The sequence below is a fragment of the Eptatretus burgeri genome, chromosome 6 (genome assembly GCF_056783735.1).
Source record: "Eptatretus burgeri isolate ZD-2024b chromosome 6, Ebu_testis_v1, whole genome shotgun sequence".
Taxonomy (NCBI): Eukaryota; Metazoa; Chordata; class Myxini; order Myxiniformes; family Myxinidae; genus Eptatretus; species Eptatretus burgeri.
The window spans coordinates 79,352,094-79,376,453 of record NC_140966.1 but is presented as its reverse complement, the minus strand read 5'-3'; the positions used below and the strand labels follow the sequence as shown (position 1 = coordinate 79,376,453).

The window sequence follows — 24,360 nt, the reverse complement described above, 5'->3', positions numbered from 1 at the left end:
TGTTTCAGTGGTGCTGTGCTGAAGGCAAATAAGCCAGGTTTTGGGATGATACTTACTTGCTTGTGCAAATTTAATATCACACCGTATCCCTTTTCATCCTTTGTATTGATGCTGTACTTATCCTTTGTGTACATAATTCCTTTATCACCATGAGTGTTCTCACCAGTGGATTTTGAGGTAACTTCAGGTTTTGCTAAAGTTCTGCTTACCGAACTTGAATGTACTTTCTTCCAGGATAAGTGTTTTGGCAATGTTTGTTTTGTTTTAGCTCCGATAGCTTTGCTTAATTTTCTTCATCTACATTGCTTTCTTCTCCAGACTCCCTTGATCATCTGGAACATCTTGTGACAAAGATATTCTCGGACATTCCTCAGAAGTATGTGGCCTTTTCCCCCAGAATAATCGAGGTCTGATTAAATGTAATATATATCTAATTCTAATTTACTCGAGGCTCAGTCAGTATCTTTTTTTATTTTTTATTTTTATTTTTCCTGATATTGAGATACCAATATATCTGTATTAAAAAAAATATTTTTTTTTTTTTTACTCGGGTTCCAAAAATATGCAATGGTCCATTATGTATTCCATTTTCTATATGACGTGCACATCATCGACACATGGTAATTTTTCAAAGTATTCCCCCATGATGAGAATGATTATTTTACTTCCACCTTCAACTTGTATTAAAAATAATTTTGTTTTTAAATGAGATCAGTATTTGTAATTGGCACAGGCCGGTATCGCTATTGCGGATCACCAAGTCGGTATGACTCTCGCGGATCACCGTACAGGTATCGCTTCATCCTGGTATGACTATCGTGGATTGCCGTGTCAGTTAGGCCTAAGTCACATTTGCCACGGCGGCTGTGGGGCCTCCAAAATCTACGGCCACTAGAATTATACGGTGGTCGCAGTATTTCTACGGTCACACAATGTAGCAGTCACATATGTTTTTATTTTTCGGGGAGCCGCACGGCGTATTTAGAAATTGTGGAGACTGAAAACGTGGGGGTGCCGTACGGTCTTTGATTTGATGTCGCACGGTGACCTTAGGGCGACCCTGCGGCTGCCAATGAATTTTCAAGGTAGCCTTAAGGTGCCCGCAAGGCGACCGCAGGGGGACCCTAAGGCGAACGTGTGGCCAGACGGACGGTAACGAGTGGGTATATATACCAGTTCTGTTTTTACTGAAATAAAAATATAACAGTTCAGAATATACCAGTACGTGGTGCCCCCAGAATCCGAATTGAAATCGTTCCAGGAGGCTGTTCGGATTGCAAAAAGTTAGATTCCCAAACTATTTTCCCAACAAGAAATAATGGAGTGAATTAATCTGTTCCTGGACCCCAAGAAAACCCACTTTCAACTGAAATTACCCATGTTTAAGGTAAAATAAGATGAGTAAATGACCTTCGGTGGTGGTGTATTGTACAATCACCAATCCAAAGGTTCACACAGGCTCGAGCTCCGGCCTGGGTTCCGATCACTCGCGCACTTTGCGAGCGCTTGCCCCCAGGGCAGCTCATCAAACATGATGCCCCCAGAACCATAATCACTTTCATCAAACGCATCGGGCTGAGGTAATCATGGATATTCCAAATTACGGTTTTTCTGTGAAATTTAATCCCACAGTCCATCACACCACGTGATCGGATTGCTTTTTGTTATTAATTAAAACACAAGATGAGTAAAAAAAAAATAAAAACACAAATCAAGGTGAAAACACAAGGTAAAGTAGCGATCGACACACGAGAGATGCTTTCACGAGTACTTCCACCGACGAACTGAATGAACAAAGCATGAAGATGCATGTTGAACAGGTAGGGGAGACTCGTGAACAAACATGAACGCAACGTTGTCTTCGGTTTTTGAAAATGTGTTCGGTTTTTAGGGCAAAACTCATTTTTCATTGATAAGAGACTACAGCAGCCGCACAAATAACGCAAACCCACCGTACGCCCTACGTACGGTCGATGTGGAACACAACTACGTCACAACTACGGCATGTCAAATTGCTACGGCCAACGTATAAATGAAAAAAGTTACAATTCCACGGCGACCCCCTACAGCCTGCAAAAGATAGCCAAACGGCGTAGGGCCACCCTGAGGCCACTGCAAAAACTCTGCGGCCGCCGCACGTTTCTGTCAATTCAGAGGGCGTACGGCCGCTGTATCCTCGCCATAGAGCAAATGTGACTTCGGCCTAATCAACACAGGCTTTCTAAAGCACATCTGATTCATATAAAATAACAAATTGGCAATTGCTTTAAAAACAGCCATGAGGGCAAAGAAAAACCCAATTGCTTGTACAGTGCTTGGATGTTGATGGTTAAAAGTTAAAACCTACTGTCTTTACTTCTTGGTACATCATACATTTCACTGTTCAAGGGGTATCCAAGATGTCGAGCGCATCATTGCGTTTTAAATCATGTATGTTATTCAAAGATTGTATAAATATTTCATCGATTTGTTGGTAATATCCCAGTGTTTTTTTTTATTTTTATTTTTTTTCTGGTATACCGGTATTTTCAGAATTCCAATACCGGTACATCTCTATGAAAAATTATACCGGTAAAACCGGTATATCGTTATATTGCCAGATCCTAATTTACTCTCTGTCTAATTGAATGTTATATACTGTGTGTGTGTGTGTATATGTATATGTATATGTATATGTATATGTATATATATATATATATATATATATATATATATATATATATATATATATATATATATATATATATATGTAAACCACCGAGTGCCCTTCTCCTTCATCATGTAATCCATGTCGAGTTAAACGTAATCTACATCTAATTCTAATTTAATCATTGTCTAATTAAACGTAATCTATATCTAAATTCGAATTTCATCCGAAGTATTTGGCCTTTTCTTCCCAGAATAATTGAGGTCTGATTTAACGTAATCTATATCTAATTTCTAATTTGCTAAAAGATAAATATAAACAGACTTATTATGGTCAAAATGTTCAGTGTAATTTCCTCTGACATCTCCTTCCAACTATGAAACATTAATTTCTGAACCAATCACATTCAAAATTATCTTTAAAGAATGTGATGAAGATGAACTATATTTCCTATATATCGAAACATTAGATGGGATTTTCTTTGATGTGCTTCAGGCATCATTTATATGTGAAACTTGCTAACATACAAATTATGGCGAATTAGATATAGATAGTTTTTCTGTCTTTTAATTGGATTGTTTATGATTTGTGCAAATACTATCAGCTATGCCTGCCTTTTTTGGTATAATGAGATCTGAGAGTTTCAGCACTTCATCCAACATGATAAATTCGAGATATGGCTTTCAAATGATTTGTCAGATATGATGACACGTAAACCTAATTTGTACACATGATCCTTAATTTGAAGTCTCAAACATTTTGATAATCCCGAAATCTGCATTCTATGTGTGTGTGTTTCCTCATGATCAGTAACCGTCCAAAGCCAGACTTTTCCCACGTTGGTCCAGCTTTTGAACCATCCGTACTGCATCGCCTTTATCGTGGTATGACACCATTTTGTTATTCAGAGGCAAATGTTACTTGAGATTGCTGTATAAGGTGAAGATGAGAGTTTAAATCTATTCAGGATAAGGTAAAATGCATTGTTGTTATTCAGGATGAGGTAAAAATCTGTGTGAAATGTTCACTGTATTGTCAGGATTTGTGGCAGCAAGTAAAAAGGTGAGGATGAGTTTCAATTCTGAGATCAAAGTTGATGCGTTTTTTTATTTATTTCTATTTTTCTTGTTTAATCTCGATAATTGAGGGTGATTTTAAATGGCTGTTATACCTGAGGTTATAATGTTTGCTGATATACACGGAACCTGGACACATGAGGGCAGGCCAATTGGCCCATCATGTTTGAGCTTTGTGCATAAGGATAAGGATGAGGATGAGATTTAGATGAATGCTTTGATTCCAGTGGTTCCCGTGAAGACATCACACACGCTGACTTTAACCTGGGCCCTTCCCTGCTTACTACAGCATTACCGGTAAAGTCAATTGCATTTTGTATTTCTACTTATTTACAACTGTACATTACCTCTGTTTTAGAAAGGCTTGCATGTGCAGTGTACACCAATAAGCTGCTTAATGAAAAAACAAAGAAACCAAGTAAGAAAAGACAAAAAATGTCGTAACCCCCCCCCCCCTGTTGTTTTAGTAATTTTGCTGTTGGGAGTTAAAGGGCTCGACCATATTTATGTACAATTAAAATGGCCGCCTGTCTACCAGTCGGCCATCATTGATCAGATTGCAAAATAAAGTGAGGGGCACGTGTATGACATCATGTACTATGCTTGTGAGAAGTTTGCACAAAATTGGACCTTGCATGTCTGAGAAATGGTTGGGGATACATTAAAGTAACAAAATGGCCACCAGTCAGCCATCTTGGATCTGATCTTGGGGGGGGGGGGGGGATGACGTGCATATGTAAGCTATCATTTAATCAATCTGTGCTAAATTTGAACAACATTGCTCAATGCATGTCGGAGAAATGGTTGAGGACATGTTCAACATCAGGATTTTTACAACTAAAATGGCCACTAATCGGCCATCTTGGATCTGATCTTGTAAAAAAAAAAAAAATTAAAATTACACGCATATAGAAACCATCATTCATTATCTGTCTGCCAAGTTTGAACAAAATCGGACCATGCACGTCTGAGAAATATTTGGGGGCTCATGTGAGAAACAAAATGGCCGCCAGTCAGCCATCAAGGATCTGATCTCGAAAAAAAAATGATGCGCTTATGTAAGCCATCATTCTTTATATGTGTGCCAAGTTTGAACAACATCAGTAAATGCATCTCAGAGAAATGGTTGAGGAGGTATTCGACACCAGGTTTATTTTTTTCCCCCAATTAAAATGGCTTTTCCCAGTATTCGACACTAAAATGGCTGCCAGTCAGCTGCAAAATGATGTGCATATGTATACCATCATGTGTTGTCTTTCTGCCAAATACAAATAAAATCATTCTATACATGTCCAAGATATTGTTGCGGACGTACGCACGCACTGATATGAAAATCGAGACCAAATCCAACGGGGGCTAATGATGGCCCTCTAAGTCCCTGTTCTTCATTGCATGTCCCGCGAGCCACTGGCGGGCCAAACTGCAGCCCCTGATGTGCAACCGACAATACACAACTGTGAAAACACCCCCATCATAATCAGCCATAAATGCTATCAAATTGACCCAATGGTTTCAAATGAGTGTTTCAACACGAAGCATAAAGTAACACAACTATATCAGGATATGGTTCCAGTATACAAACAATTACACTTGCATTCCCAGTTAACCACAACAAAGAAAGGTATGTGGAGACGAGGCCTAATAGTAGCCATTATGGAGTCCTGAAGACAGTGTGGCGGCTCTCACACTGATCGCTTTTCGGCAAAAGTGCCCCCCCCCTTCCCATAAGAAAATGGTGAAGATCACTGCTCTAAGTTGATTTGAATGCATATCAGGGGAGAAGCCGTCTGGAACCCGATGGCCTCTTCACGGAGCCTGGCTGGGGCCCGCGGAAGGGTTCTCTGCTGCTTGCCAGGTGTTTTTTCACGTCACTTGAGTCCCACGAGAATGTTACACAAAGTGGTGTCCCTTGCACCTCTATACAGGTTTAGCAAGAGAGATAGAGGAGACACTTCTCAAAAGTGTTGTATGTTCAGAGTTGTTTTATCATGGCTGAGGTTGACAAAACGAGAGGCATATGCGAACCCAACTGGAAGAACCACCATCCAGGTTGGAGATACTTGTGATTACAAATAAGCTCAGAAATGAAAAAGCAGCTGTAACATCAGGTGTCTTGCAAGATATGTTGAGAGCTGAATGTTGTAAGAGTGAGTTCCTTAATTACCTCCAAGACCTCATACTGCTATCTGAAAAGGAAGTACATAGAGATTGGTTTGATACTGTTCTGGTTCCTATCCTTAAGAAGGGAGACCTTTCTTTTTGTGATGACGAGTGAGGAATTGCTCTTCTTGATGTCTTTGGCATCCTGCAAGTTGTTCTTGCAAATAAGATTACAGAGAGTGGCAGAAGAGGAACTGCCTGAATCTCATTGTTGCTTCCGGGAAGGGAGAGGCTGTTCAGACATGATAGTCACAGTTCGGCAACTCCTCGAGAAGTCCTATGAGCATCAAGCTAAGGTATTCTTCTTTGTTGACTTAAGGAAGGCATATGACTTGGTCTCCTGCGCTACCTTGTGGAAAGTGCTTGAGAAACTCTGCATCCCTGAAAGTGTTGTCCTGCTAATTCAGTCTTTTCACGAGTTCATGAAGGCCTGGATATGTGTGAATGGGAAGCTATTGGATGAGATCGTTGTTGACGATTGCCTTCATGAGGGGTATCCAATGGCAATGACAATTGGTATGCAGGCCGTGTGGTGGAAATTGAGTTCTTCGATCACCTTCACGACTTTCCATAAAGGTGGACTGAGCATGTTACACAGGAGTGCATGGAACGGGGATCCTCGTGAATTACAAGCTGGACCATAATATTTTCAGACGATACATGAGGAACTCATCCCAAACACATTTGACTGAATGCCAGTTTGCAGATGATGCTGCACTGTTGGGCATTACACGAGCAGGTGCCGAAGTCGCCATGAGAGATTTTTCGAGGACAGCAATGGGTCTCGGACGGAGTGTGAGCTTCACCAAGACAAAAATGATGGTTGCTGGTGGAGAAGTCATTGATACCGACATAGAACCTTTGCAAGTGAGAAATGAGGAAAGTTGGTGTGTATGCGAGTTCCCCTACTTGGGGTGACTGCTTCATCTGGAAAGGTAGATGTGGACATTGAGAGGAGGATCGTCCAAGCTTCGAGGGCTTTTGGGGCTTTGAGATGAGCTCTTTTCAAGAATCACCATCTAACCACCAAAACAACAGTGTCTTGTTTACCAGGCTTGTGTACTGTCTGCGCTGTTGTGCGGTGCAGAGTGCTGGACACCATTGTGCAAATGTCTCAAGAAGCTACATGCCTTCCACCATAAATGCATCAGGGCAGTCCTCAGCATTTCTAGACAACAGCAATCGACCATGCAATTAATATGACGTGTATTCAGAGAGCTGTTTGTGGGTGGGGGTTTGGGGGGGGGAGATCCAGGACCAGTATCAAAGAATATGAATAGACTGGCTGGGTCATATTGCCAGGATGTTGAGCCATCGCATGGGTACTCTGCAGCTGGCGTTCACAGCCTCCTCGCACCGCCTTACCTCAGAAGAGATGGAGAGACCTGATTTGAAAGTTGTGCGAATTCCCCAACATAGTTTGCATGAAGAAGCAACAACTCAAAAGGTATGCTGGCATTCTACCTATCAAAAAGGCATACAGGAAGAAGTTAGGAACAAAGCAGAGCAACAAACTGACACCCTTGGCCAGAAGCAGATATAGTATCATGTCAAGTATGCAGTGTGATATTTTGGAGAGATAGGGATAAGAAGTGGCATAGATGTATGGACAAAAGACAGACACCAATAAGAACTAAAGGCAAAATGCATTGTCAAATATATAAAATCAAAATGTTTCATTAGAAATATTTGATTGCAATTGAGTGTAGATTTTCTTTTCTTTTTTGTAAATGAAATGTTTGTCATTTGTATTTTTTTGTTTTCTGCTCCTGGCAGGGTAAAGCCATTGACATATTTGTCATGGCTTATTGGTCATGAAGGTAAAGGCGGCATCATGGCAACACTTCGGAAGCGGTGAGATAAGTCATCAGCAATTGCAAGTCGATCTGTATCTGGAAATCGGCAGTTGCTCACTTATTGTATTGTTTGTATTGTATTTTATTTTTCAGTTGTTGGGCGACACGGTTGCTTTGTGGTTCCAGTTTGGGATTTGAGCATAACCCCACAGGAGCTCTACTTTCAGTTGCCATCACTCTCACTGACAATGGATTATCTCACTGGAAACAGGTGCAACATTTTAAAGCTATCACCAGCTATGCCATGCTACTGCCCCCCCCCCCCCCAACCACCCCACCACCTCCCTACCTCACTACTACTTCCACACACTTGCATTGATTACAAATCCATGTTCCTTTTGTGAACACAATTTCATTGCCATTGGTTCTACCAGTTAACACGACTTTCCATTTCCTTTGGTGTGCACTCGGTCTCAATTCCAAAAAACACCTTTTTTTCCAATATTTAAAGGCAAATTCCAAATTCTCTGCCAACTTGATTCTTAATAGCTTCTCTGTTCTGACTTTCCTGACCGGTAGTTGTGCTCTGTTGGTTTTAGCAATGCCTTTCTTCCTCCCAGGTTGTGCACCTGGTGTTCCAATACTTGAAGATGCTACAAAAAGCAGGGCCTAACCAGCGGTGAGATATTCTCCCTCTTTATCTTTCACTATAACAAAACAAACAATGATGCGATTGTTATGCATCGTTTACATCCATGCACATGTTTACGGTAACTGGATGGGATTGCTGTTTAAGTGACAGCGATATATATATATATATATATATATATATATATATATATATATATATATATATATATATATATATATATATATATATATATATATATATATATATACATACATATATATACAGTGTCCATTTAATCATCAGTGATTTTCCTTCTAGTGTGTTTGAAGAAGTGAGTGCAATTGAACGAAATGAGTTTTCCTGGGGAGAGGAGCACGAGGCCCTTGTACACTGCGAAGATATCTGCCAAGCATTGCACATGTATCCTCCACACCTCGCACTTGCCGGAGACTATCTCCTACTGCAATACGATCCCATGGTATTTTCATCACATTTTGAACAATGCTTTTATTCTCTCCTTTGTGTATATATTTGACTTGATTATTGTAGGCATGAGGCAGGTGTAATGCATACCAGACAGGCATTGTAGACAGACATGAGGCAGACGTTGTAGCTGTACCAATCGATACATTCACAAAAAGGAAAACTTGCCTTGTTGCCTTCAGGTGATCGTCTCTGTGCTTGATCAACTGACACCACAACAAGCCAATCTGATGCTTGCATCACAGGATGCGGGACACAAAGCATGCTGTACATTGCGTGAGAACTGGTTTGGAACAGCGTACATTGACGAAGGTATACGTATTATCTTGGGTGGAATATTTTCTGTTAAAAGCGGGGGCAACTCCAATTTTTTTTCCCCTGACCGTATAAACTCTGTCTTGAAAAACCGACTTTCCACACCAACAACGCAAATTATTTATTCAATATTTCTACTGGAAGTGTGAATAAATGAATGAATGTAATCAGATCGGCTTCATCCGTCTCCTTCCCTGTCCCTCCAGCCAACGCAGCAATCTCTTGGTGCAAATGCTCCAGCGTGTGTAACTCAACAGGTGGAGGATTTAGGATGGAACCTCTTTTTTAGTTATTGAATATCGGCACCAATGGACATGGCTACGATCTACGCGACAATATTATATGAACAATGATGAGCCATTCGATGATGATAGATTAATACAATGGAGCACGTCTGTCCTTTTATATCACAAAAATCTTTTATACAAAATTGCTGTGCATATAATTATGTAGATGGCCTCGAGAGATATTTCTCAATGTTTGACGGCATTGATGCTGATCAAATAAGTTAAACTCCTGGAAAGATCGGTTTGCTCAATGGTTTGTGTCTCAACTCTGACATTCATGCTTTCCTCTGTACAATAATTTTGGGGTTTTTGAATGTTTGAAGGTAAAGGAAAGCTGATCCAAGCATAGCCAAAACTTGTGTGCCCTCTCAGATATTCCGGCGGAGTGGGCAAACCTTTGGGCCTCTGACTTTGCCTTGGAACCGATTCTGCATCTTCCGGAACCCAACCCCTACATTGGTATGATCACGATTTCCATCACTGTTGCCATCATTGTCACTTGTTTTGTTATTAATATCAGGTAATACATCAATTATGAATGCGTTTATATGCTTCGCAAATATTCTTTTGTTGATGCATTATCTATATTGATTTCACAGGTTATTTTTTTGTTTTGTTTTTTTTTGTTCCACCAAGAGAACACTTGTGTCCTCGCAATTGATCAGTCAATCCAATAACACATCCCTGATGACATTTTTGGTTACGTGGTGTCACGCAGTAGTAGACACAGCAGATAAGTTTATTTGCAGATCTGCATTAAAATGTGATTTTATCTTGGCCAAAGACACACCAAGGCAAAAACTAGTGTCCAAGACTGATGCTTAAAATAGTGCCAAACCAGGAGGCCCGCCCTCCTCCATGCGTGTGGAATCATCAAGGGGAAGATCCAACGTTAAAAAGGAACGTTTGTACAAGCGCAAATGAACGGCGGACTGGACGTTTTTGCCCCGTATGCTGTGGCCAGCGAGGCGAGGGTTGCAAGCGCTGGAAGGTACCGTGGTTGGTTGTTGGATGTTCGTTATGGCCCCGTCACACCTTGACGTTTTAGCCAGCAATGGCAACGTATAAAAATGTATGTAAAACGTTGGCGTACGCTGAAATTTTGATGTTTTTTTTTTAAGTTTTGGACGTATTCATAACGAGTTGGACGTATGCATAACGTATTAGTAACGTACACAGAACGTTTTGATAACTTATAGATGACTTAGACCAACGAATGATTAGCGTGTTGTCGGCGTTCACAACCTATGCCCAACGATAGTCTAAGGTATGCATAGCGCGCTGCACGTATCGCTGACGATCACGTGGCGTAGCTAATTCAAAAGGTGCCGCACGTCGATTTAAATCATAACCGCCTGAGAATTGGAAGGGTCAACATCGCAGTCACACCTTGACGATTTAGCCAGCGTATGCCGACCTCTGAAAATTTTGTCTAAAACGCTGGCACACGTCGAATACGTTATGGGTAAGTTGTGTATATGTTAAGAGCATGCTGAAAAACGATGAAGTACACTGTCATATTTCGTGGTACATTTAGTACGTCGTGAAATTTCAAGCATGCTGAAAATTTTACGACGTACTCACCGTATGGCTCGCACGTTCCGCTACGCTGGGAATAAGTTGTAGGCACGTTATGCGATCGTTGGCACACATCGACACACGTTACTTGTAAGTTACTCACAAGTCGAAACACGTCGAGGTAATGTTTAGCATACCCGAAACTTATTTTCTCCGTCAAGGCACATTTTCTTTTTTTCTCCTTGGCTCCGTGAAGGCACGTGACGAAATATCTGAAGTTGTTGTTGTGTTTTTTTTTTTTTTTAAGTCTATCACGAATTTTAAAATATATTTGGACATTTGCTTTTAAGTTTCGACGTCGACGTGACCATATCCTCAAACAGAAAATATTCACAGAGGAAGAACTAAGAATAAGACGAGCAAACTGAAGAGGCAATCGGACGTGACGTAACGGCACGTGACGAAATATCGGAAGTTGCTGTTGTTTTTTTTTTTTTTTTGAAACGCTGCCAATACGCCATTATACGGGAGCTGTAAATTTGAAACACGTTCAGTAAGTTATGTGGTCGTCCGGAAGACGTCAATCAACTACGTGTACGTACGTCAATATGCGTTGGAGGTACGTTACTCATAGATTCAAACCACGTTACTCAGGTTAGAAAAAAAGTTTTGGGTACGCTAAGCATTACCTCGACGTGTTTCGACTTATGAGTAACTTACAAGTAACGTGTATCGACGTGTGCCAACAATCGCATAACGTGCCTCGATGTGTGGCAACGATCGTGTAACATGCCTACAACACGTTACTCATAGGTTATAAATAAGTTTCGGGAATGCTAATCATTACCTCCACGTGTTTCGACTTATGAGTAACTTACAAGTAACGTGTGTCAACGATCGCATAACGTGCCTACAACTTATTCCCAGCGTATGCGGAACGTGTGAGCCATACGCCGGCATACGTCGTAAAATTTCAAGCATGCTAAAATTTGCGGACAACCGCAGAGTACAATGATTAAAGCCAGCGTACTACGACGTATGGCAGTGTTTTTCAGCGTGCTCTTAACATACACACAACTTACCCATAACGTATTCGACGTGTGCCAGCGTTTTAGACAATTTTTTCATAAATCGGCATACACTGGCTAAATCGTCAAGGTGTGACAGCACCTATAGAGGGTCTGTTGGATGGTCTGTTTGATGGTTTGTTGGATGGTCGTTAGATGGTTTGTTGGATGGTTGCTAGATGTAATAACCTACCGAAAAGGACATCGCAACGCACACTTTTGATTCTCCCATGAGACAAAAGGAAGGGACCTCTCTCACACGTACTTAACGGAATAACTGACACTTGGGACATCTGTATGTTTGAACGCGTATGGTTTCCAGATCCGTAACAATATATATATATATATATATATATATATATATATATATATATATATATATATATATATATATATATATATATATATATATATATATATATATATATATATATATTGTTGTGGTTGACGAAATTCGCAAACCACCATTCAGGTCCCTTAGGTGAGATATCTCTGTAAGTATATGTGTAGTTAGGCCCAAACCCGTTGTCTAGAGGGAATAAATGTCAATCAGTCGGGCTGCGACTCTCCAGGATAGCCGTTTTTCTTTTACTATCTTTATTTTGGACCAGCCGCCATTATTACCACCATCAACCACGTCTCAACAGCCATCACACAACAACCACCAACCACAACGCCGCTTCACAACAACAACCACCAACCACAATGCCGCTTCACCACAACCGCCACGACCTTTACCATCACAACTCGCCACCATCGCATCACCGTCATTCCCACGCCACTTGTGGGCGCCGATGCTGGAGTCGTGTAGGGCGCGCACCGAGCAGCGTGTTCAAAAACATCACGGACTTTCCACAGAAAACGGATCAAAAACGACTCACGCCCACTTTTGTTCTGTCCAATCGGCGAGCTGGGGCGAATTGGCCCCGCCTCCAGGGCGTTGGAGGGCGGTCGCTATATGCAAATTCATGGATCAAAAAGCATTCACGCCCACTTTTCCTCGGGCCAATGGGGAGGCAGTTGGAGAGGTGAAGGGTCGGAGGCAGAGGGTCAAGGGTGAAAGAGCGAAGCCACGGGGCTTATAAAAACAGCTGCGTTCGTCAGTCAAGAAGAGTTCAGTTGGAAGTTCAAGTGTGCGGAGTTCAAGAGAGTCGTCGATGGAGCTGGAAAGAAGTGGTACTAGTCAGAGTGAAGAGGACGGAGCTGTGGAGAGGTGACTGCGGTGAAGGCGGACGAGGGGGTGCTCGCGTCGGTGCCGGGAGCTGCACAGAGAGAGGCCAGCAACGCGACCGAGGTGGAGGAGGAGACGCTCGCCGCGGGACCCGAGACAGGGTAATATCCTCCTTCCCCCGAGCATCAGCAACCCCCTCCTGTTTCCCCCCGCGCTGAGATAGTGCGACAAAGGGGGCCCCTCTCCCACCCCCTACCAGACACTGTCCGCGAGGCCCGCGGAGTTGAGGCGCCGCCGCCGCTCTGCGTCACATCATCAGACGGGTAGGCCCGACACGGTCTCTGCCCCAGGCCCGCCTCATCCTGGAGGGTGGTTCTCTTTTCTTTTGCTTTGGGAATATGTGTTGTCGGCGCCGTCTGTGAAGTAAAATTGTATAAGTGTTGCCGTGTGCCCGGTAGTCGGTTAGATCTGCCATGTTGCATTTGCTTTTTGTGTAATATTGCATTGTCTTCTTCTTTTACATGTGCTTTTGGTGGAATTGTATATGTGTGCTTTCCGTTCATGGCGAAATAAATGTGCTTATTGTTGAACTGTTTTCCCGCTTCGCTTCATCTTTTCTTTCATTGAATCTCCATCTTGCTTCACGTAAAGGGTTGGTCGTGGGCTAAAACGCCCGATAATTAATCGAACCGTCGAGGCCGACGAATAACACCGCTCGGTTATCCCGATAGTACGGAACGGGTCGCTTAAAGTGGCCCGTGTCCGAGGTCGACCTGCGGCGAGGTGCGATCGCCCGGTCTAACCTCCGTGTGGGTACTTAGGTAGGTCGAATTTGGCGAGCAACCCTATCCCACGCGGGGGCCGATTGGCACGATCGTGGTGAGACCGAAAGGTCCACCCGTGACTGGTTCCCGGCATTAGTCCGAGAGGGTCACGACTGGATTGTCCGTCCGGTGGGCGACGTGCCGCGATTCGAGTTACGTGGCCGTCCGCACGCCGACGGGCGCGAATCCGCAACACTGGTGTCAGGTCGTGCGATATAAACCCATCGCCCTCCTCGCGGCACTGGTGTCGGAGAACGGGAAAAACGGGCTCTCCTGTCTCCAATTAAATTCACGGGAATCGGTCCAGGGGTGAGAGGAGCGACCCCCGATTCCCTCCAAATTACGAGCGAGCTAAATTAACCCTTTAAGAGAAGCAAGATGGCGTCTCAAGGCGAGCGGGAGCCGGGGGTATTAGAAATGGATGTAGAATGTGTAGAATCCATGGCTCAGGATGAAATCCCCGTGCAGGAAATGTTGGTTGTACAGGAAAACGAACTCGCCCAACCGAACCCAGAGCCCGAAATGGGTGCGGCAGCGGCCGCGGTGTATGACACCTCCCCTCCCCCTCTCCACCAAAACCCTTCCCCAACCCCTGCCGAAACGGCTCACCCAAGCGCACCCGACATGGCCCAGCTATGCTCCATGCTGGCAGAAATGACAGCGAAGATAAATGCGAAACATGAACGAAAAGATGGATACAAATGAAATGAAAAACGAAATGAAAAACGAAATGAAAGGCATGAACGAAAAGATGGATGCGAATGCACAAAAGATGGATACAAATACAAATGAAATGAAAAACGAAATGAAAGGAATGAACAAGCAATTGAGGGAAGAAATGAAAGAGCTGCGGGGTGAGACGCAGAACATGGGCCGATGCCTGCAGGCGGGCATGAAGGCCGTGACCAGGGAGATAAAAATGGCGACTCCACATGTGGGAGCGAACGAGCTGGAAGGGGGTGCAACGGCTGTCGGGCCCGCGGTGGAGGCGGGTGAAAAAATAATTCGGGGGGCGTGTTGGGCGAGGGTCGTGACGGTAGCCGGGAAGGGAACGATAGAGGGAAGACTGCACGATGAAGACGGGGTAAGTGACGCACACACACACACACACACACACACACACACACACACACACACACACACACACACAGGTAGTGGAGGATAATGGGGGTGAGCTGGTGGACTGGGTGGAGGCCCGGTGCGAGCAGCTGGATGGCCTCCTCCAGGAACGAGGGGAGGGAGTATGCCCCCTTGAGGCGAGTCACGACCAGGTGGGTTCAGTCGTGTCGAGCGAGGTCGAGGGGAGGAGTGCTGCGAACGGGTGCACGGAGAGCTTGGGGGGTATAGAGGCCCCGGAGACCCTTGTGGGGACACGAATCCCCAGTGTGGTTGTCCCTGTGTGTGTGGTGCAAGGCGTGAGTGCGTCCCCGTGTGTGGAAGCGACCCCGTGTGTGAGTGGTGTGGTGGCGATGGTGCCGGAGTACGTGCTTCCCAACACGCCGTGTATGGATGAGGCACGGTGTATGAGTGAGGCCGTGTGTGAGGATGAAACGGCCAGTGTGGATGAGGCACCGCGATTGAGTGCCCCCGCGTGTGTGAGTGAGGGGCCGTGTGTGGATGAGGCACCGCGGGTGAGTGCCCCCGCGCGTGTGAGTGGTATGGTTTATGCAAGGGAGACCGTGTGTGTGAGAGAGCGGTATGTGAGGGAGATGTCGGTTGGCATGCGGGAGCACGCAGCCGCGTCTCCCAGTGTGAATGTAATGGAATGGAGTGTGAGTGTCGTAACACGCAGGTGTGCGTGGGTGGAATGGAGGCGACGACGGAGACATGTGAAGAAAGAAAGCCGGGTAGCGGCTGTAGTTGTTTCGGGGACCGTGCCGGGTTCACCCAGCAGTGAGCACGAGGCCCCCACGTGCTCGCTTGCGAGAGGGAAGTCCCGGTCCGGAAACGCACGCGGTGGATTTGCCGATCCCGCGGACGGACAAAGTTTAGGCAGGATTACGGATTTGGACCGGACGGGTTCTCCACGCGATCGTGTGTGTTAAGCTCCAACGGGCAAAGCACATGTGTTCGCGTGGGGAACCCCTCGAGACGTGGGGCTTGTGTTTTTTTTTTTTTTTTGCGCACTGTGACGTCATGGCTGCACGTGGGGTTGGAATCCTGCAGGAGGGGTATCCCTGCCGGATGGTACCGTCCAAGGAGGGACGAGGAACACGTGCAGCTGCATGACGTCACGGGCAGGTGCAAAGTGCGCGAGCTCTGAGTTGCCGCGCTGGTGCTGCGCAGGAAAAAAAAACAAAAAAAACAAGCCTCACTTTCGGGTGCACAGGATTCCTGGGCAAGGGGTGGAAGACCCCCTTACCTGGGCACAGGATGGAAACTAGTTAGGGGGAAGGGTTAGCTTAGCTAGACCGACTTCATGGGGCAGGGGTAAGTCCTCATGGAGTCCGTGGAATGGATTAGGTAGAGGGATTTAGTGAGCTTTAGGTGGGGAAATAAAAGTTATTTTAGAGATTTGGAGACAGTGACAGACTTTGGATGTGTAGAGTTGACGTAGCTTAGCTACGTAGTGTTAAAAGGAACGTGCTGTAGTTTAAGGGACGACGTGGGAGCACGAGTTAGGTAGGCGAGGTAGTTAAAAGATGGCAGAGTCCAGCGGTGTGGGTGTGTTGAAGAGTTGGTGAGTTGTGTGGAGACATGTTGAGTGAGTGAGGCCAGCGGGTCTGTGTGAGTGGAGCGAATGTTGAATGCATGATGCGATGAGTGATTGGGGGGAGGAGTGACTCCCGCCCAAGGGACCCCGGGGTCAGTGTAGAGTGAGTTAGGGGGTTAGTCAAATTAACAAAAATGGAGGTTGTTTTGTTGTTGGTGGGTGTGTAGGCTCGAAACCCGTTTGGAGGGGTGCAGGAGCCCTGTTGACGGGCTGGGAGCGTGGCTGCGAAAAGTGAGTATCGCTGAGTGGGTACCCCGGGCACCAGGCTAGTCGGCCGTAGTAGGCCAAGGGCCCATGGGGGGCCGGGATAGCGTAGTGGGCACGGGTGCGCCTGCTTGGTGCGGGGGCGCCATTAGCCGCGTGGGCAGTGTTGTGGGCACGGGTGACCCTCGGAAAGGGGCCTGGGAAGCCAGCCTGCCACGTGTGCGTTTCAGGGGAGGTGCCATGGGGGGCACTCCCCGGTGTTAGGGAGCTGGTAGGCTCGGAGGCAGTGTAGTGCCCGGGGGTGCCATAGCGGGAGATTCGGCAGAGGGTCGTGCCTGCCAAAGGGAGCCACGTGTCCCAGCCAGGAGACCGTGTGAGGGCACGGAGAGAAAATTGGGGGGCGAGGCCCGAAATTGTGAGGACACCAACACAGGCGACGGGAATCTGGGTTGTTAGAACCAATAGTTTAAGCGCGAGGCGCTTGTTGGAAGCCCCGGGGTAGTTTAACAGTTAAATGGATAGGGTAGATTAGGAGATGTACCCCTCCGCACCATCCACCCCCTCGCTCTCGTTGTGGGCCGCTGGACCCACTTTGGTTATAGATCGCTGAACTCTGGGGAGGCCATTCTGAGGCTTGAGTTGGGTCTCGACACAGGACGTTAGCTCTCCCTTGTTCCCCTCCGTACCGGGAAGGGAACGTAGGGGTTGGGAGTAGGCTTGGTGACAGGATAGGTTAGCCGAACAAGGACAGTACAGGGGGTTAGGGGACGATTTATAGTGGGGAAGTAAAAATAAAAACAACAAAAAAATAAGTTGGGGCTAAATTGGGGTTTGACAAATTAAGGGAGTGGGTATGGACAGTGACAGGCAAAGGCGATAGGTTGGGAGGGAGACCGTAGGGTAGGTCCGAGCCCGCCTTCCGAGTGGCCAGCACCACCGCACTCCCTCCACCAACCTCCACTGAACGGCGAAGGCTGGCCAGCTTCATCTGCTGGCTGTGTTGCTGTAAGGCTGTGCCGGCCCACTTCATCTGCCGGCTGGCTGTTTTTCTTCAAGGCCTGTGCCGGCCCACTTCATCGGCAGCTGTTGTTTTGCTGCAAGGCCTGTGCCGGCTGGATAGTCTGCAGCTGCTGTGCTTCAAGGCCTGTGCCGGCCAGTTCATCTGCCGGCTGTGTTTGCCTGCAGCGGCCTTCTTCTGCGGGCTGGGTTTGCCTGCTCACCTTTGCCATGCCATGCCCACTGCCCACGTTCACCAGCCCCGTTCAATTTTTGCTTTGCCCCCCCCTGTTCATTGCCATGTGCGCCAGGATCAGAAAGCAACAGTTTGCAAGCTGCAAGAACTGCCCTGTTGGCAGCTACAACACGGGCCTGCAGTGGCGGCCCGTGCACCGTGTTTGTGTTCATCCATCCATTCGTTGTGTTCATTGCGTGTGCCACTTGAGCTGGCACGGAGACTGCATTTGTGCAGCCCATGCACCGTTGTGGTTCACGGCGTTCAGTTCAATCCATTCATCCATCCATTCGTTGTGTTCATTGCGTGTGCCACTTGAGCTGGCACGGAGACTACGTTTGTGCGGCCCATGCACCGTTGTGGTTCACTGCATTCAGTTCAAAAGGGAAGGCCTTGGACTGCGTGTGAGCAGCCGGCCACGTTCCCTGTCACCTGCATTGTTTTGAGCCAGAGACTGCATGCGAGCAGCCTGGCTCCCTGCTAACTGCTTTCTTTTTGCAGAGTTCAGTGATCCTGGGCCATGGTTTTGTGTAAAATTTGTAAGTTAAGGTTACGATGTACTGTAAATATGAGTGCGCCCCCGGCATGTTTGTCTTAGCGCCGGCAATTTTATTTAAGTCGTCTGTGTGAGTGAGTTTGTTTAGGTAGTTACTCAGCCCTCAGGTTATTTATTTTGGGGACACGAATACCATGAATGTCGCACTCAGGGATCCGTAGGTAAAATGTACTAGGGGAAAACTACACATGATGGCACACGAAAATTTGACGACTCGGGACGAGTCTGTAAAAAGGGGAGGGGGTAGTGTTGTGGTTGACGAAATTCGCAAACCACCATTCAGGTCCCTTAGGTGAGATATCTCGGTAAGTATATGTGAAGTTAGGCCCAAACCCGTTGTCTAGAGGGAATAAATGTCAATCAGTCGGGCTGCGACTCTTCAGGATAGCCGTTTTTCTTTTACTATCTTTATTTTGGACCAGCCGCCATTATTACCACCACCAACCACGTCTCAACAGCCATCACACAACAACCACCAACCACAACGCCGCTTCACAACAACAACCACCAACCACAACGCCGCTTCACCACAACCGCCACGACCTTTACCGTCACAACTCGCCACCATCGCATCACCGTCATTCCCACGCCACTTGTGGGCGCCGATGCTGGAGTCGTGTGGGGCGCGCACCGAGCAGCGTGTTCAAAAACATCACGGACTTTCCACAGAAAACGGATCAAAAACGACTCACGCCCACTTTTGTTCCGTCCAATCTGCGAGCTGGGGCGAATTGGCCCCGCCTCCAGGGCGTTGGAGGGCGGTCGCTATATGCAAATTCATGGATCAAAAAGCATTCACGCCCACTTTTCCTCGGGCCAATGGGGAGGCAGTTGGAGAGGTGAAGGGTCGGAGGCAGAGGGTCAAGGGTGAAAGAGCGAAGCCACGGGGCTTATAAAAACAGCTGCGTTCGTCAGTCAAGAAGAGTTCAGTTGGAAGTTCAAGTGTGCGGAGTTCAAGAGAGTCGTCGGTGGAGCTGGAAAGAAGTGGTACTAGTCAGAGTGAAGAGGACGGAGCTGTGGAGAGGTGACGGCGGCGAAGGCGGACGAGGGGGTGCTCGCGTCGGTGCCGGGAGCTGCACAGAGAGAGGCCAGCAACGCGACCGAGGTGGAGGAGGAGACGCTCGCCGCGGGACCCGAGACAGGGTAATATCCTCCTTCCCCCGAGCATCAGCAACCCCCTCCTGTTTCCCCCCGCGCTGAGATAGTGCGACAAAGGGGGCCCCTCTCCCACCCCCTACCAGACACTGTCCGCGAGGCCCGCGGAGTTGAGGCGCCGCCGCCGCTCTGCGTCACATCATCAGACGGGTAGGCCCGACACGGTCTCGGCCCCAGGCCCGCCTCATCCTGGAGGGTGGTTCTCTTTTCTTTTGCTTTGGGAATATGTGTTGTCGGCGCCGTCTGTGAAGTAAAATTGTATAAGTGTTGCCGTGTGCCTGGTCGTCGGTTAGATCTGCATTGTTGCATTTGCTTTTTGTGTAATATTGCATTGTCTTCTTCTTTTACATGTGCTTTTGGTGGAATTGTATATGTGTGCTTTCCGTTCATCGCGAAATAAATGTGCTTATTGTTGAACTGTTTTCCCGCTTCGCTTCGTCTTTTCTTTCATTGAATCTCCATCTTGCTTCACGTAAAGGGTTGGTCGTGGGCTAAAACGCCCGATAATTAATCGAACCGTCGAGGCCGACGAATAACACCGCTCGGTTATCCCGATAGTACGGAACGGGTCGCTTAAAGTGGCCCGTGTCCGAGGTCGACCTGCGGCGAGGTGCGATCGCCCGGTCTACCCTCCGTGTGGGTACTTAGGTAGGTCGAATTTGGCGAGCAACCCTATCCCACGCGGGGGCCGATTGGCACGATCGTGGTGAGACCGAAAGGTCCACCCGTGACTGGTTCCCGGCGTTAGTCCGAGAGGGTCACGACTGGATTGTCCGTCCGGTGGGCGACGTGCCGCGATTCGAGTTACGTGGCCGTCCGCACGCCGGCGGGCGCGAATCCGCAACAATATATATATATATATATATATATATATATATATATATATATATATATATATATATATATATATATATATATATATATATACATATATATATATACATATATATATATTTATATATATATATATATATATATATATATATATATATATATATATGTATATATATATATATATATATATATATATATATATATATATATATATATATATATATATATATATATATTACACATACCAGCAGGATATGTGAGTTGGTCTTTATCATTTATATATTGACTGCTTTTGACATTTGCGTGTGGAACACGCTTGGGAGCATCGTTGGTATGCATTTCTGTCTGCGCTGTCAGTGATGATTTGCCAATAAGCGATGAAACCGGTCTGGCAATCGAGGCGGTGTGAGCATTGGGATTGTCATGTGTGTACTATTTGTGAATGTCTCTGCAGCTGTGGAGGAACTCTGGGAAGGGTTTGAAACAGCAATGGGCTTATCTTGGTAGCCTTTCTTGGTTGCTTTATGCAGCTTCTTCGGTGAGAAGAGCATGCGAGGAGTGTGTGTATATATATATATATATATATATATATATATATATATTTATATATATATATATATATATATATATATTTATATATATATATATATATATATATATATTTATATAGATATATATATATATATATATATATATATATATATATATATATATTTATATATTGTTTCGAATTCTGGCCCGCCTGGCGTGCGAGCGATTGCGTTACTCCAATCACAACCGCGTCGCCCACCGGACGGACAATTCAGTCGTGACCCTCCTGGAACTACCGCCAGGAGCCAGTCACGGGTGGGGGTTTAACCTCACCACAATTGTGCCAATTGCCCACCCGCGCAGGATAGGGTTGCTCGCCAAATTCGACCTACCTAAGTACCTGCGCGAGTAGTCGACCGGGCAATCGTACCTCGCCGCAGGTCGGCCTAGGACACAAACCGCTTAAGCGGTCTGTTCCGTGCTACAGTGATAACCGAGCGGTGTAATCGCCGACCTCGACGGATGTGATTCTGTTTACCGGGCGTTCTAAACCCTCTACTAATTTATTCCGCGATTCAAGATGGCACTTTCAAAAGGGAAAAAGACGACCAACGGGATACATTGCACACAAGGACATTTATTTAAAGCACATATTGCACACACAACACAAGCAAGGCAGTCATGCAATATACAAGCAAGAAATAGAAAACAAAAGCAATACGACCGACTATAGGCAAGGATCAATTTACATGCACAGTTACTTACACAGTTTCTACTTGGCAGGACATGGCGCCACAGCATGCATACAAAAACAAAGAAAAACCCTCCCCATAGGCAGGGAGGTAGACGGGGTTCGTAAACCTTTATGGCACGGGACCTGGAGGACCGAACAGGTCCCGTGAGACCGAAGGGTCTTACCCGCGCCCTCATGGCGCGACGGTGGGCAGGTCGCGACGTCGACTCCCCACGGCCTTGCGTAGCCGCGCCTGACCTCGGGCCCCTGGCGTGGTCAGCGAGCTCTCTCCGGCGTTGTTGCTGGTGCTTCCACGACCCACGACCAAACAAGCAAAAGACTGAAGGGCAGAAGGGGCTTCAGGACCAGAGAGAGAGAGAGAAGCCCAAAACGAAGAGGTCCAAACGAAGGGAGGGAGAAGAGAAGCCCAATGGGTGACCAGCGCCATGAGACCCAGAATGAACGAGCCAGCATGAACCGAGAAGAGACCCAGAATGAACGAGCCAGCATGAACCGAGAAAAGACCCCGAGCCTCGCGTCTGTTTGCCTTTTGTAAGTAGGGCTCCGCCCTTTCCCCCGCCCCATTTCTGGCTCCACCTTCCTTCTGGAAGCTTCCCAAAAAGGGGCGTGCCTCTCACTCCCCCCTCCCCGCGCCGTGCGGGGGACGAGGAAAGTCAGTTTTGGCTCGGGGCCAGGGAATTATTCCCCCAAAATCAGACCCCTCCTTTACATGACCTTTGACCCAAGCTCGGATCGCACCTCCCCCACACCAAGCGCGGGGAAGAACAGGCGGGAGAATCAGGCGGGAAAAAACCCCACATGCTTCACGAGTGCTTTTTGTTCTGCCATTCGGAAGCGGTTGTTGAGAGCGTTGGTGGTTGTGGTTGTGGGGTGGTGTGAGCGTGGTTGGCGTTGTGGCGTAGTTGGTGTTGGCGGTTGTTTGTGTGGAGGTTTGTTGCAACGGTGGCTCAAAATAACGATAGAAAAGAAAAACGGCTATCTCAAAGCATCGCAGCCCGATGAATCACACAAACCCTTTAAACAACAGTGGGGAACTATCTGCACATAAACTTAGCGTCATAACTGATCTAAGGAACCTTTGTGGTGTATTGCAAATTTCCACAGCTGTAACTATATATATATTTACATGCTATATATATATTTACATATTATATATATATATATATATATATATATATATATATATATATATATATATAATATACATACATATATATATATATATAGTCGAGGCGTCAATCACCCTTTACTGAGGCATTAAGACGTCGATATACTTGAGAAAATTGTTTATTATCTATCAATATTTGCGCACGGAAGACACCCCAGGCACAACAATTTGCATTTGAGGAACCCAGAGAGTGCTCTGCCCGAATGGTCGAGTCACTCCCTCATATATATATATATATATATATATATATATATATATATATATATATATATATATATATATATATATATATATATATATATATATATATATATATATATATATATATATTTACATGGTTTTATCTCCAACAAATTTAATTGCATAATCGTCTTCCCTTTCATCCCAGGACCAGCTGCATTACCAGCTGGCCTCTGTCCTGGCGATATATATCAAACTGATAAGCAAGATCAGGAGTTTTCCTCCCAGATTCTGCTACACAATGCTCCCTTCAGTCATTCAAGGTTAACCTTCCTTATCTCGCACACAATGTCCCAAGCAAGAATATATTGTAATTAACTGCAGACGAGTGAATTGAGTTGGGAAGAAACAAAAGCTTTAAAGAAAAAGGTACAAAGAATTGTTACCCTCCTTTTGTTACTTTTAAGAAACAATGTTTATTAAATCACAATCAAGCATCTTGATTCAGGCCGGCAGATGACCCAGATTCACGATGCAGACAGACCACTCCCTGGGAGGAGTTCCATCCTTGGGGCAACTCCAGATGGTCTCCATGGCAGTCGAAAGGCTCCCCTGCACTCCTCTAACCCAGGGAGAGAGCTACCTGCCCCACTAAAGATGGAACCACATGCCAACCCTCTAATTAACAAATCACTCAGTAAAATCTCCATCCAAAAACTGCTCATGCTTAAGGTGTGAGTCTGAACTCGTACTAACTGATGCACATCCATTTACAGTTCCATTTTAACATTTATGCCAGAACCTGCAGCATCTTGGTCCACATCTACATTTACATTTTCATCTTCCTTTCCAAACATTATATGCAAATCATCATTCTCAAGTTTAGCTGCTGCCATCATTTGAATAAGTTCCTCATCTTTAATCACAGGTACCTGGTGCACAAAGGTATACATATTACAAGCAGGTGCTACATCGGTTGCAATGGTAGTGGGGGGGGGGGACGGAGGGGGGGGTGTACAATAGTGGTTGTGGGTGGTGTGGGGAAATTGCCCCTTTTAT

General features: G+C 45.9%; 1 protein-coding gene across 4 annotated transcripts in view; it reads left to right on the top strand.

Annotated features, from left to right (window-relative positions):
* Window positions 1–24,360, top strand: part of NRDC (nardilysin convertase) — a 111,983-nt gene that overhangs the window by 27,951 nt on the left and 59,672 nt on the right. For all 4 annotated transcript variants that reach the window (XM_085885815.1, XM_085885816.1, XM_085885814.1 and 1 more), the window contains exons 9-17: window positions 319–376; window positions 3,458–3,531; window positions 3,951–4,020; window positions 7,660–7,737; window positions 7,833–7,950; window positions 8,300–8,358; window positions 8,629–8,788; window positions 8,976–9,105; window positions 9,768–9,854. In XM_085885815.1, the coding sequence (XP_085741941.1) occupies window positions 319–376; window positions 3,458–3,531; window positions 3,951–4,020; window positions 7,660–7,737; window positions 7,833–7,950; window positions 8,300–8,358; window positions 8,629–8,788; window positions 8,976–9,105; window positions 9,768–9,854 (834 nt within the window). The remainder of the gene's footprint in view (window positions 1–318; window positions 377–3,457; window positions 3,532–3,950; window positions 4,021–7,659; window positions 7,738–7,832; window positions 7,951–8,299; window positions 8,359–8,628; window positions 8,789–8,975; window positions 9,106–9,767; window positions 9,855–24,360) is intronic.